Source organism: Cetorhinus maximus, chromosome 6 (assembly GCF_964194155.1).
Source record: "Cetorhinus maximus chromosome 6, sCetMax3.hap1.1, whole genome shotgun sequence".
In the NCBI taxonomy this organism is placed as follows: domain Eukaryota; kingdom Metazoa; phylum Chordata; class Chondrichthyes; order Lamniformes; family Cetorhinidae; genus Cetorhinus; species Cetorhinus maximus.
In genome coordinates, this window is record NC_135884.1 from 44,899,731 (window position 1) to 44,914,810 (window position 15,080).

The following is a 15,080-nucleotide window of genomic DNA, read 5'->3' on the forward strand; positions in this document are numbered from 1 at the left end:
CAACTTGTCTCCTTGTTTCATCAGGGACAACAGAGACATTGAAACTCCACGGGTGGTAGCTGAATATGAAATGGATCACATCCACCTTTCATTGTCGTTGACAGGGCCCTCAACCGTGTCCGGCCCATATCCCGCGCATCCTCCCTCACGCCTTCTCCTCCTTCCCAGAAACATGATAGGGTCCCCCTTGTCCTCACTTATCACCCCACCAGCCTCCGCATTCAAAGGATCATCCTCCGCCATTTCCGCCAACTCCAGCATGATGCCACCACCAAACACATCTTCCCTTCACCCCCCCTGACGGCATTCCGTAGGGATCGTTCCCTCCGGGACACCCTGGTCCACTCCTCCATCACCCCCTACTCCTCAACCCCCACTTATGGCACCTCCCCATGCCCACGCAGAAGATGCAACACCTGCCCCTTCACTTCCTCTCTCCTCACCGTCCAAGGGCCCAAACACTCCTTTCAAGTGAAGCAGCATTTCACTTGCATTTCCCCTAACTTAGTCTACTGCATTCGTTGCTCCCAATGCGGTTTCCTCTACATTGGAGAGACCAAACGCAAACTGGGCGACCGTTTTGCAGAACACCTGCGGTCTGTCCGCAAGAAAGACCCAAACCTCCCTGTCGCTTGCCATTTTAACACTCCACCCTGTTCTCTTGCCCACATGTCTGTCCTTGGCTTGCTGCATTGTTCCAGTGAAGCCCAACGCAAACTGGAGGAACAGCGCCTCATCTTCCGACTAGGCACTTTACAGCCTTCCGGGCTGAATATTGAATTCAACAACTTCAGATCTTAAACTCTCCCTCCCCCCATCCCCACCCCGTTTCTCACCCCCCACCCCCCCCCCCCCCCACCCCCACCCAATCCCCGCTTTTTTTTTTCAATATTTATATAGATTCTTCTTTCCCCACCTATTTCCATTATTTTTAAATCTAAAACTAAAACCTTGTTAGCCTTTCCACCCCACCCCCACTAGAGCTGTACTTTGAATATCCTGTTGTCTTCCATTCTTAATTAGCACTTTTCTCAGACAAAACACCTCTTTGACCCTTTTGTCTGTGACATCTTTTGATTATCTGCTCATCTCCACAATCACCACACCCTCAATGTCTCTCTCTACACCCCCCCCCCACCTTAAACCAATTTATATTTCTCCCTTCTTCTAACTATGCTTCAGTTCTGCCGAAGGGCCATGAAGGCTTGAAACGTTAGCTGATTTCTTCTCCGCCGATGCTGCCAGACCTGCTGAGTTTTTCCAGGTAATTCTGTTTTTGTTTTGGATTTCCAGCATCCGCAGTAGCTTTTAGCTTTTTGTTTTTTTCATTATATTGTGATGGCTCCACACCAAACACAAAGAACTTAGATGTCTCAAAACTCTCAAAGTGTGAAAGGCTACAGCACAGGATGTGTATCAGCCCAATCCACCACCTTTTTTAGGGGGATGACTTTGGTCACAGGTCACTTGGTTAAGACAACTATGTTTGCGAGCTGTTCTTTTAAAAATTACAGTAGCTATTCTGATCAGAAACACAACGACAGATTTGATCAAAAACACCATCTAAGCCATCAAACCAGCTGCAAGACAACTATGCAGCCAAGGTAAAATAACTATTTCTTGAAAGTGGGAGAAGGATCCTCCCCCAGCCTGTTCCAGCTTCAAATTCACCTGAGAGCCGACCTCCTAACAATTTAACTACAAGAAGTCTCATAGCTTAATGAAAATCCGCTGATTTACAAGACCTGCATTCTAGCCAAAGTATTAATTCATCTGCTACGAAAGAGACTGAAATAATTACTACTTGGAACCGTATTGCTTTCTTTTCTTCATCTGTATCTAAGTGTTGTGTGTATGGTAGTGTATATGAGACATTGATTTAAGCCTCTGAGACAAGTGTGTGATAATAAATAATCATATTTATTTTTAAATTCACTAAAGCTTGCTGGTGGAAATTATTTAAATTAGGACAAACTACTCTGAGGGTAAGAAAACACACTAACTTCAGACACAAAAACACTGATCGCAGACAATAAGAAAACACAAACTCTATCCGATCTCCAACTGGGCAAAGCAGAAGTGCTGCAATTGGTTCTAACGCTCCTAGGTTAGGATGGGGAAAGATCTTATGCTACTGCTTAGGTGTCAGCTGGGAATAGGTGGGCTTACTGATGAATTGGATACATGATCGGAAGTTCAATTTAGTATCAAATGTGACACCAATGTTACAAACAATCTGGTTAGTCTCAGGCAGTTTCCAGGGAGAAGGATAGAGTCGTTGGTTACTAGGAAACGGAGTTTGTGGCAAAGACTATAGACATGTGAAAGCTGAGGCTATATTTTCAGATGATGTCACTGAGCGGCTGCATGTAGGTGAGAAAAAGGAGCAGGTCAAATGTAAATCCTTGGGGGACACCAGAGGTAACAGCATGGAAGCAGGAAGAGAAACCATTGCAAGTGATACTCTGACTACAATTAGAGAGTTAAGAATGGAACCAGGCAAGTGCAGTCTCACCCATCAGGATGCCAGTGGAGAAGCACTGGAGGAAGATAGTGTGGCCAACTGTGTCAAAGGCTGCAGACAGGTAGAGGGCAAGGAGGGATGGTTTTTCCTTTGTCACAGTCACATTGGATGTCATTTGTGACTTTGATAGGAGCCTTCAAGATACTGTGGCAGGAGCAGAAACTTGATTTCAGGGATTCAAACATGGAGTTCCAGGAAAGATAGGCACAGATTTGAGTGGCAACAACACGTTCAAGGACGTTGGAGAGCAAAAGGATGTTGGAGATGGGGCAGTAGTCTCCAAGGACAGTGGGGCCAAGGGCTGTGTTTTTTTTGAGGAGGGAGTTGTTGATGACACATTAAGATGTACACAGTACATGAAGAGAGGGAAATTGGCAATATCAGCTAGCATGGGAATCAGAGGGGAAAGCTGAGTAGCCAGTAGTTTATTGCAAGTGACTACTCTTCAAAAGTCGTGAAGATACTATATAAATGCAAATCTTTATTTTTGCATTACTTACCTTCAAGTCTCACAACCAGTGGTACTTCCAGCTTAAGTTCACGACATGCCTTTGTTATGCCATGTGCTATTATTGCACAGTTGACTATTCCGCCAAAAATGTTGACAAGGATTGCTTTAACCTAGAAAAGAACAAAGAAGCTTTCAGAAGGCATCAGGGATAGCACAACAAATTCAAATGAACTAGAAATAGCTGTGTGAAAACTATGTTCCTTAAAATATTACTACCAAAAGCAGCAGGGAGGAAAGGGAGTGAGGTGCCAGAGAGTGGAGGAGGTATTCTGGAATCTAGAATATCAACCTCAGTACCATAGCAAGGCAAACAGACTTAACAGAAGTTTTCCCACAATTACTTTGTAACAAAGTAAAACTGACTTCAGGTATTGCAAAATTTTAATTTACAAAACAAAGGATTGGAAGTCGGTGGATATCTCTGCCCAAGTTAGAAAGCGCCATGTGTCAAGCTTCTGAATATTTAACAAGTACTTTGTAACAGTGTTTACTAAGGAAGAGGATACTGACAATAGAAGTGGAGACTATATAGGTAATGGATGAGGTGAAAATTGATAGGAAAGGTGTACTGGAAAGGCTGGCTATGCTCAGAATGGGTAAGAACACAAGAAATAGGAGGAGTAGACAACACGAGCCTGCTCTGCCGGATCTTGGGTTTCAACTTTATTTTCCTGTCCCCTCCCCATATCCCTTGATTCCCTGAGACACCAAAAATCTGTCTATCCCAGCCTTAAATGTATTCAATGATGGAGCATCCACAACCCTCTGGGATAGAGAATTCCAAAGAGTCACCTTTTGAGTGAAGCAATTCTCCTCACCTCAGTCCTAAATGATTAGCCCCTTATCCTGAGACTGTGCTCCCATGTTTTAGATTCCCCAATCAGCGGAAGCAATCTCTAGTGTCCAACCTATCAAGCCCCTTCAGAACCTTGCATGTTTCAATGAGATTTGCCTCTCATTCTTCTAAACTCCAGAGAATATCTAAACTCCAAAGGCCAAATTTGCTGAGTCTCTCATTATAGAACCAATTCAGTGAACCATCACTGTACCGCCTCCAATGCAAATATGTCCTTTCTTAAATGTGGAGACCAAAAGTGCACAGAATAGTCCAGATGTGGTCTCACTAAAACCCTCTACAATTCTAGCAGGGCTTCTTTATTCCTGCACTCCAAACCCCTTGCAATAAAGGCCAACATGCCATTTGTCTTCCTAATTGCTTGTTGTACTTGCATGCTAACGTTCTGCATTTCTTGTACGAGCACACCCTTTGAACATCAACACTTACAAGTTTCTCACCTTTTACAAATATTCAGTTTTTCTATTCTTACAACCAAAATGAATAACTTCACGCTTCCCTACATTATACTTCATCTGCCACCTTGTTGCCCACTCACTTAACCTGTCTATATCTATTTGCAGCCTTTCCATGTCCTCCCCATAGCTTACCTTTCCACCTAGCTTTGTATGATCAGCAAACATAGATACAATGCTCTCTGCCTCTTCATCTAAGTCATTAATATAGATTGTAAATAGCTGGGGCCCCAGCGCTGATCCTTGTGGGGCTCCACTATTCACTTCCTGCCAACTTGAAAATGCTTTGTTTATGCTGACTCTTTGCTTTCTATCCATTAACTAATTCTCTATGCATGTTAGTATAATACCCCCAACTCCATGACCTCTTATCTCGCCTACTAACCTTTTGTGCAGCACCTTATCAAATGCCTTTTGCAAACCTAGATATACTATATCTATTGTTTCTACTCTACTGGCCCTGAAAAAAAGCTAATAAATTTGTCAAAAAGGATTTCCTTTTAGTAAAACCATGTTGATTGTTCTAATCATACAATGTTTTTATAAGTGCATTGTTAAGACTTCCTGAATAATAGATTCCAGCATTTTTCCAATCACAAATGTTAGGCTAACTAGCCTGTGGTTAACTGTTTTCTCTCTCCCTCCTTTCTTGAAAAGTGGTGTAACATTTACCAACTTCCAATTTGATGGGACCATTCTTGATTCTAAGGAATATTGCAAAATCATAGCTAGCATATCCACCATTTCTGCAGCCATCTCTTTCAGAGCCCTAGGGTGTACAGGACATCAGGTCCTGGGAATGTGTCGGATTTTAGTCTCTAAGTTTCTCCAATACTTTTTCTCTGCTGATATTAATTTACTTAATTTCCTCACTCTTTTTAGCCCCTAGTTTACTGTCAATTTCTGGTATGAAACTTGTGTCTTCCACTGTGAAGACAGACACAAAATATTTGTTCAATGACTCCCTCATTTCCTCATTCCCCATGATAATCTCTCCTGCCTCAGCTTCTATGGGACCAATGTTTACTTACTCTCTTCATTTTTCTATACTTATAAAACTTCTAACAATCTGTTTTTATATTTCTGGCTAGTTTACTCTCATGCTCTATTTTTTTCCTTACTTTTTGGTGGCCCTTTGCTGGTTTCTAAAACACTCCCAATCCTCAGACTTGCTACTTATTTCTGCAAGGTTGTTAGCCTCTTCTTTAAAGCTAATACTATCCTTAACATCTTGAATAAGCCATGGGGGGTTTTTCTTGCTGAGTTTTTCTTTTTCAATGGAACGTATTTCTGTTGAATATTTTGAATTGCTCTTTAAATATATTTGACTGTTCATTTCCTTCCATACCTTTCAGCCCATTTACTCAATTAATCTTAGCCAGTTTTCCCCTCATACCTATGTAATTGGCTGTAAGCTTAAGATTCTTTTCTGTGATTGGAGTATGTCACTTTCAAACTTAACATGTAATTCAATGGTATTATGATCACTTTTTCCCAGTAGATCTCTAACTATGACATGACTAATTAACCCTGCTTCATTTCACAAAAATAGATCTAAGATAGCTTTATCCCTTGTTGGTTCCACAAAAAACTGTCACAAAATCATTCTACAAACCCATCTTCGAGTAAACTCTTGTCAATTTGATTGTCCCAGTCTATATGAAGATTAAAGTACTCCACAATTATTACATTGCTTTTGTTACAAACCCCAATAATTTCTTGTTTAGTGTTCTGTCCAACAGTATAATTGCAATTAGGGGGTCTATAAATTACACCCACTAGTGTTTTCTAACTCTTGCTATACCTAATTTGCATCCATACTGATGCTACTTCATGATCTTCTAAGGCTAGATCCTTTTTCACTAATGTCTTTATGTCATCCTTTATTATCAGGGCTACCTCTGCTCCTTGGCTATTCGGTCTGTCTTTCCAAAATATTGGCCTGAATTTTTCAGGCAGCGGGAACAGGCTGTCGCGGAGCCAATCGCCGCCCACAATCGGCTCTACGCCGCCATTTTATGTGGGAGGGCCGATTAAGGCCCACCCAGCATAAGGCATGAGCTGTAGCGCTCAGCGCTACCTGTACACGCACATGTGCGTGAAAGAATGCTTCAATCTCCCTGAGGCACAGAGCTACCTCAGGGAGATTGAATTGATATTGAAGTAATTAAATAAATGGAGAAAAAATTTAATTAAACGTGTCGCCTCATGTGACTGTGTCACATGAAATGGGACATGTTTTTATATTTTGGAAAAAATTTTCATTTATTTAATAAAAGCTTTAGGAAACCTCGTCCCGCTTGTGGATGAGGTTTCCTAAAAAACGTAAAGGCCGCTTGGCCTTTTCGCCTGCCTACCAACCTTAAGGTTGGATGGGCAGCGTTAACAATTATATTAATTACTTCCTTAATGGCCTTAATAGGCCGTTTATATATCGACAGACGCGCAGCCGACTCCCGCGTATTCCAGCTGAACGAAGCATCACGAGACAGCGCGATGAAGTTGGGATGCACGCCCGACGTCATCGCGTGTCATTTTATGCGTCGGTGTGTCGGACCCGCCCCTGCACACCGACTGAAAAATCCTGCCCATTGTGTACTCTGGAATATTTATTCCCAACATTGGTCACCCTCTAACCACGGTTATTAGGTATAAATCATTTACCTCTATTTGTGCTACTAGTTCATCCATCTTATTGCAAATGCTTCCTGCATTCAGATAAAGAATTTTTAATTTAGTTTTTTTATTTCTATTCCCTGCAATGACCTTATTCACTGATGTACAACTTTGGTTAAACTCTCTGTCCCTTCCTGTCCCAATTTGCTTGCCTTTACCCATAGCTATACTGTTCTGGTGCCTCGAGCTTTCTCTTTGATAAGTCACCTGGTTCAGGTGGCTTGCGTCCCAGGCTCTAAGGGAAGTGGGAGTGAAGGTAGCAAAAGGGCTTGCCAAAGTCTTCCAAGTTTCCCTAGATAGGGGAGACATGTTACAAAGATTGGAGGGTGGAAAATGTGACACACTTGTTCAAGAAAGGGTATTAGTACATTCTTCGTTGTAGAAATTATAGAAACAATTATTAGAGAAAAAAAAATAACAGGCATTTGGAGAGGTTGGAGAGGTTTAAATTATTTTAAAAGAGCCAGAACAGAGTTGTTAAAGGCAGATTGTTGTGTTTGACTATTTTAAAAAATTTATTCGTTCATGGGATCTGGGCATCGCTGGCTAGGCCACCATGCATTGCCCATCCCTAATTGCCCTTGAGAAGGTGATGGTGAGCCGCCTCCTTGAACTGCTGCAGTCCACATGTTGTAGGAACACCCAGAGTGCTGTTAGGATCTTTACCCAGACAGTGAAGGAACAGCAATATAGTTACAAGTCAGGGTGGTGTGAGGCTTGAAGGAGAATTTGCAGGTGGTGGTGGAATTTGCAAATGCTGCCATTGTCCTTCTAGGTGGTAGGGGTCCTGGGTTTGGAAGGTGCTGTGGAAGGAACCTTGGTGAGTTGCTGCAGTGCATCTTGTAGTTGGTAAACACTGCTGCCACTGCGTGTCAGTGGTGGAAGGAGTGAATGTTGAAGATGGTGGATGAGATGCCGGTCAAGTGGGCTGCTTTTTCCTGGATAGTGTCGAACTTCTTGAGTGCTACTGGAGCTGCACTCATCCAGTTAAGTGAAGAGGATTCCATCACACCCCTGACCTGTGCCTGGTAGATGGTGGCCAGGCTTTGGGGAGTTAGGTGGTGAGTTACTAGCTGCAGAATTGCTAGTCCCTGACCTGTTCTTGTAGCCACAGTATTTATTTGGCTGGTCAAGTTCAGTTTCTGGTCAATGGTAACCCCCAAGATGTTGATAGTGGGGATTTCAGTGATGGTAATGCCATTGAATGTCAAGAGGAGATGGTTAGATTCTCTCTTGCTGGAGATGGTCATTGCCTGACACTTGTGTGGTGTGAATGTTACTTGCCATTTAACAACTCAAACCTGAATATTGTCCAGGTCGTTCTGCATATGGACATGGACTGCTTCAGTATCTGAGGAGTTGCGAATGGTGCTGAACATTGTGCAATCATCAGAGGACATCCCCACTTCTGAACTTATGATGGAGAGAGAGTCATTAAGGAAGCAGCTGAAGATGGTTAGGCCTAGGACACTAGCGTGAAGAACTCCTGCAACAATGCTCTGGGCTGAGATGATTGACCTCCAACAACCACAACCATCTTCCTTTGTGCAAGGCATGACTCCAACCAGTGGAGAATTTTCCCATGATTCCCATTGACTTCAGTTTTGCTAGGGCTCTTTGATGCCAGTCAGTCAAATGCAGCCTTGATGTCAAGAGCAGTCACTCACCTCACCTTTTTGATCAAGTAACGAGAAGGTTGCTGAAGAGAATACAGTGGATTTTGTCTATATGGACTTTAAGCATTTGACAAAATGGTGGTTAACAAAATTGACGCTGATGGAATATGAGGGCCATTGGGGGGAATTTCCCGCACTCGCCCGCCGCCGGGATCGGTCGGTCCTGCTGCAAGTCAATGGACTTCTGGATGGGGCACCGCCTCGCCCCCAGCGGGTCCTGCCAACGACGGGGCTGGGAAACCCAGGCCAATGTCAGCTTGGATAAAAAATTGGCCTAAGGACAGAAAACAACGAGTTGTGGTAAATGGTCTTTTTTCATGCTGGCGAATGGTAGACAGCGGTGTTCCCCAAGGGTCAGTGCTGGGACCACATATAAATGCTGATGATACCAAACTTGGAGGTGTGGCAAAAAGTGAGGATGATACCAATTGACTGAAACAGGGCATGGATAGACTAACAGAATGGGCAGACAAATGGCAGATGGAATTTAATACAGAGAAGCATGAGGTGATGCATTTTGGCAGAAGGGATAGAAAGAGAGGCAATATGCTTAGTGGCACAATTCTACAGTGTGTGTAGGGACAGAGGGGTCTGGGGTGCATGTGCATTGAAATTGGCAGGACATATTGATAGTTAGCACAGCATGTGGGATCTTGGGGTTCATAAATAGTGGTATTGAGTACAAAAGCAGGGCAGTTATGCCAAACTTTTAGGAAGCTCTGCTTAGGCCACAACTAGACTATTGCGTCCCATTCTGGTCACCACACTTGGAAGGATGTGGAAGTCCCTGAGAAGGTGCAGAGGAGATTTACTAGAATAGCTCCAGAGCCCAAGAATTTAACTACAAGGTTACTTTGGAGAATTGAAGGTTGTTCTCCCTGGGGCAAAGAAGTTTGAAGGAAAATCTGACCGACATGTACAAGATTATGACAGATTTGGATAATGTAGACAAAGAAAAACTTTTCTCATTAGCTGATGACACAAGAACTAGGGTAAACAGGTTTAAGGTTTTGGGTAAGAGATATTGAGGCGAGGTGGGGGGGTGCGGGAGTAGAATGTGAGGCAGGACATTTTTATGCAGTGAGTGGTAATGGAATACTCTGCCTCCAAGGGTGGTGAAGCAGAAATGATCAATGATTTCAAAAGGAAATTGGATAGGTACTTAGGGGAAATAAACTTGTAGGGTTATGGGGGTAGAACAGGGAAATGTGATTGACTGAATTGCTCCACAGAGAGCTGGCATGGGCACGATGGGCTAAATGGTGTTCTTTTGTGCTGCAATGACTCTAATGTTTATCTGATTATCACTCTTGTCTCCGACCATTTTATTGCTTCCTTCAGAATGTTCTTCTATAGGTGCCATACAAATTCAAGTTGTCATTGTTCCCTGTAACTCTGCATTTCATCTGTTTAGAATACATCTGGCATGCTACAGGCATCTAGATCAACTTTAATGTAATAAATAATGAATGGCATAATTTTATCTCAAAACTTTGGGAAGTTCCTCCTCATTACCCTCATTGGCCATGAGCTGAGTAGCAACCCATCAGATCACAAAACTAAAAGCAGACTGGCTCCAATAAACTTACTTACTAGAGTAACACTGCTGCTGACTAAGAGTAAAGGTAATACATCTTTCCATACTGCAGCAGTGCAGTGCTACCAGATACACCAGATCTACTTTTGACCAGCAGGTCAGCTGTTGTGGTGTGTTTCTTGAGATGCCTGCTAAATATAGCTGAGACTTTCTGTTCATACCTGGTGCCCCCAAATTTGAAATCAGGGTAACTACCACACCCTGCTAAACCAATGGGAAGCAAAACAATGAAGGTTCACAAACATTCATAATTTTTCCTAATCTTTAGCCAGCATGAATAAGCAAATTGAGCAACTGGTCTGGTCTATGACACTGTTGACGTCCCCTGTAGTTAATAACCACAAGATGCTCGAGAGTGACATATAGGTTTTGCTCCTTAGTCTTTCCATTCTACTTATAGAGAAGACTACACATGTTCCTGCAGTTCAGACTGAGAACTAAGTGCAATAGAAATCAAAGCTTATACTCAAATCTCATTCTATTCTTCTAGGTGTTGAGGCTTGTTACAAATTCAGGTTTGCAACAGGTATCTACTTAGGTTCAGTAGCATCAGAAACCCTTTTAAGTGGATGTTTTTTAGCATCTGCTAATGTGGTAGTAGGGCATAGGAGTATGACAATGAAATTACTCAATGATCTGGACCAGATCTCCTTGTCTTAAGCACATGTACTCTTAACACACTAAGGTAGGTGCATCATTTAACTCAGTTTCTAAGCTGCTTCATTCCACAATAGAAAGAACACACAATCTATTAATCACAATGGAATCACTAGCCACAGTCATTTTGAATTCTGTTCATGCACGATTATAAAAATAAATAACACGCGCACAGTAAGCCTATTTTGGTAGGTTCTGTAAATGTGGAAACTTAAATTCTGCCCAAACAGGGTAAAGGTTCCACATTTTCAGGCTATTCTGCCTGACTGATTTCTGGTGTCTGTGTTGATACTTTAAAGGCTTCCTTTCAAAGACTGGCAGAAATCAAAGAAATTTATCAACATCAACGTGCACAATGTATCTTGCATGAACAGGCATATCTAACAAAAGGATTATTGTTTAGGGTCAGTGCAAAGCTGCCCATCCTCCATCTAAATCACTTCTGCCTGCCTATGATAGTCAACCAAGCACAAAGCTGTCTGGGGAAATTGCTCCCTTGCAGGTAAGCTTCTGCCCAAAATACATTTTAAAGCATCTTGTGTCCAGGTTCAATTTGTTGAAAAAATTCTACTTAAATCTCTAACCATGTCCGTTTTCCACCAGTATAAGGAATACTTGGATTCAAAAGTCACAAGCCTTAGCTCAGATGTACAAAAATTGGACTTGAGCTGCAAAGTAAAATAAACAGTTTATAGTTTACTATTATATTTATTTTATTTTTATATTTACTTTAGCATATTCCAGCAAATAAATAAGGAATAAAAAACTATAGAAGTAATGAAACTGCATGTTGTTTTAAACTTGAGATATTGGAAGAATTTTAAATTTACAGACAAGTTTCAAAATTACTCTTGATCATGAGCTTGTTTGATGGTACCTTAAACATTCATCCATGCACAAACGGAAAGATTGCCTCCATTTAGTGTATTTTCAAAAAGAGCCAATAAATTGACTGATAAAGGGTAATCACTCAACAAGTTTGCTGAAAACCCAATAATCAGTTACCAAATTAGGAAGTTCCAGAAAGGAGAGCACTATGGCATACGACCCCAATTCACATTTCTAGTTAGATGGGAAAGGAAACAAGTATACTCTCTATCTCAGCACACATTGTTACATTGACACTTCACTTTGATTCTTAATGCAGTAGGTCTTTGTTACAAACCAACTTGCACAGAAGAGCAGGATAGGCATCATTCTCAGATAAAATGTTTGCAAAGTGCTGCTTTAGGTAAAAGCTATCAATGCAAATGAAAGAAGTGTATGCCCTATTAAGAATTTTAAACCATTTCACACTTCTCATCCATTCTTGCAATATAACATAGTACATATATCATACTCAATGCTCAGTTTTATAGTGGTCATGCAGAGCTTGTGATAATTCTTAATTAAAGGATTCAGGCAAGGAGAGAATTTCATCACAGGACTGGTTTGTGCCTTGTAGATAGTGGACAGGCACCAGGGAGTCAGGAGGTGGGTTAGTCACCACAGGTTTCCCAGCCTCTGACCTGTTCCTGTCGCCACAGTACTTATGTGGTTGGTCCAATTAAGTTTCTGGAAACTGCCATGTGGGGAGTTCTGCAATGATAATGCCACTGAACACAAAGTGGAGATGGTCAGATTCTTTCTGTTGGAGATGGTCATTGTCTGTCGCTTGTTTGGCACGAATACTACTTGTTACTTATCAGCTCAAGCCTGAATGTTGTCTAGATCTTGCTACAGGCAGGCGTGGACTGCTTCAGTATCTGAGGAGTTGTGAATGGTGCTGCAAGCATCAGTGAACATCTGCAGTTCAGACCTTACGGTGGAGGGAAGACTATTGATGAAGCACCTGAAGATGGCTGAACCCAGGGCCAAAGGAGACAGTAGCATAGTGGTAATGTCAGTGGATAGTAATCCAGAGGCCCAGGCTAATTCTCTGGGGACATGGGTTCAAATCCCACCACGTCAGCTGGTGGAATTTAAATTCAGTTAATAAAATCTGGACTGTAAAGCTAGTCTCAGTAATGGTGACCATGAAACCATCACTGATTGTTGTAAAAACCCATCTGGTTCAGTAATGTCCTTGAGAGAAGGACATCTGCCATCCTTACACGGTCTGGCCTACATGTAACTCCAGACTCACAGCAATGTGGTTGACTCTTAACTGTCCTCTGAAATGGCCTAGCAACACTCAGTTTTGCCAGCGACACTCACATTTCATGAAAGAATAATAATAATAAAAAACACCTCCTGTAGTGATTTCCTGGGGCTGAGGCGATGGCGTCCAACAATCACAACTAGGTATGACTCCAACGAGTGGGGAATTTTTCTTTTTTATTCATTCACGGGATGCGGGCTTCACTGGCTGGGCCAGCATCTATTGCCCATCCCTTGTTGTCCTTGAGAAGGTGGTGGTGAGCTGCGTTCTTGAACCGTTGCAGTCCATGTGGTGTAGGTACATCCGCAGTGCTATTAGGAAGGGAGTTCCAGGATTTTGACCCAGCGACAGTGAAGGAACAGTGACATATTTCCAAGTCAGGATGGTGAGTGACCTGGAGGGGAACTTCCAGGTGGTGGTGTTCCCATCTATCTGCTGCCCTTGTCCTTCTAGATGGTAGTGGTTGTGGGTTTGGAAGGTACTGTCTAAGGAGCCTTGGTGAATTCCTGCAGTGCATCTTGTAGATGGTACACACTGCTGCTACTGTGCGTCGGTGGTGGAGGAAGTGAATGTTTGTAGATGTGGTGCCAATCAAGTGGGCTGCTTTGTCCTGGATGGTGTCGAGCTTCTTGAGTGTTGTGGAAGCTGCACTCATCCAGGCAAGTGGAGAGTATTCCATCACACTCTTGACTTGTGCATTGTAGATGGTGGACAAGCTTTGGGGAGTCAGGAGGTGAGTTACTCATCACAGGATTCCTAGCCTCTGACCTGCTCTTGTAGCCACAGTATTTATATGGCTAGTCCAGTTCAGTTTCTGGTCAATGGTAACCCCTCAGGATGTTGATAGTGGGGGATTCAGTGATGATAATGCCATTGAACATCAAGGGGCGATGGTTGGATTCTCTCTTGTTGGAGATGGTCATTGCCTGACACTTGTCTGGCACGAATGTTACTTGCAACTTGTTAGCCCAAGCCTGAATGTTGTCCAGGTCTTGCTGCATTTGGACATGGACTGCTTCAGTATCTGAGGAGCTGCGAATGGTGCTGAACACTGTGCAATCATCAGCGAACATCCCAACTTCTGACTTTATGATGTAAGGAAGGGCATTGATGAAGCAGCTGAAGATGGTTGGCCCGAGGACACTACCCTGAGGAACTCCTGCAGCAATGTCCTGGAGCTGAGATGACTGACCTCCAACAATCACAACCATCTTCCTTTATGCTAGGTATGACGCCAACCAGCGGAGAGTCTTCCCCGATTCCCATTGACTCCAGTTTTGCTAAGGCTCCTTGATGTCACACTTGGTCAAATGCTGCCTTGATGTCAAGGGCAGTCACTCTCACCTCACCTTGGAAATTCAGCTCTTTTGTCCATGTTTAAGCCAAGGCTGTAATGAGGTTAGGAGCTGAGTGGCCCTGGCAGAACTCAAACTGGGCGTCAGTCAGCAGGTTATTGCTAAGCAAGTGCTGCTTGAAGCACTGCTAATGACCCCTTCCATTACTTTACTGATGATGGAGAGTAGACAGATGGTAACTGGCAGGGTTGGATTTGTCCTGCTTTTTGTGTACAGGACATACCTGGGCAATTTTCCACATTGCCGGGTAGATGCCAGTGTTTTAGCTGTACTGGAACAGCTTGACTGGAGGGAGCGTCAAGTTCTGGAGCACAAGTCTTCAGGGCTATTGCCGGAATATTGCCAGACCCACAGCCTTTGCAGTATCCAGTGTCTTCAGCCATTTCTTGATATCACGTGGAGTGAATCGAATTGGCTGAAGACTAGCATCTGTGATGCTGAGGACCTCCAGAGAAGGTCGAGATGGATCATCCACTCGGAACTTCTGGCTGAAGATTGTTGTGAATGCTTCAGCCTTATCTTTTGCACTGATATGCTGGGCTCCTCCATCATTGAGGATGGGGATAGTTTGGGATCCTCCTCCTCCTCCAGTTAGTTGTTTAATTGTCCACCACCATTCACGACTGGATGTGG

The 15,080-nt window shown here is 43.0% G+C and overlaps 1 protein-coding gene across 5 annotated transcripts in view; it reads right to left on the reverse strand.

Moving 5' to 3' along the window:
• suclg2 (succinate-CoA ligase GDP-forming subunit beta) overlaps positions 1–15,080 on the reverse strand; it is a 405,981-nt gene that overhangs the window by 37,326 nt on the left and 353,575 nt on the right. For all 5 annotated transcript variants that reach the window (XR_013576840.1, XM_078543679.1, XM_078543682.1 and 2 more), the window contains exon 10: positions 3,025–3,145. Coding sequence is in view for 4 of the 5 variants with exons in the window: in XM_078543679.1 (XP_078399805.1) it covers positions 3,025–3,145 (121 nt within the window). In the remaining variant the exon portion in view is untranslated. The remainder of the gene's footprint in view (positions 1–3,024; positions 3,146–15,080) is intronic.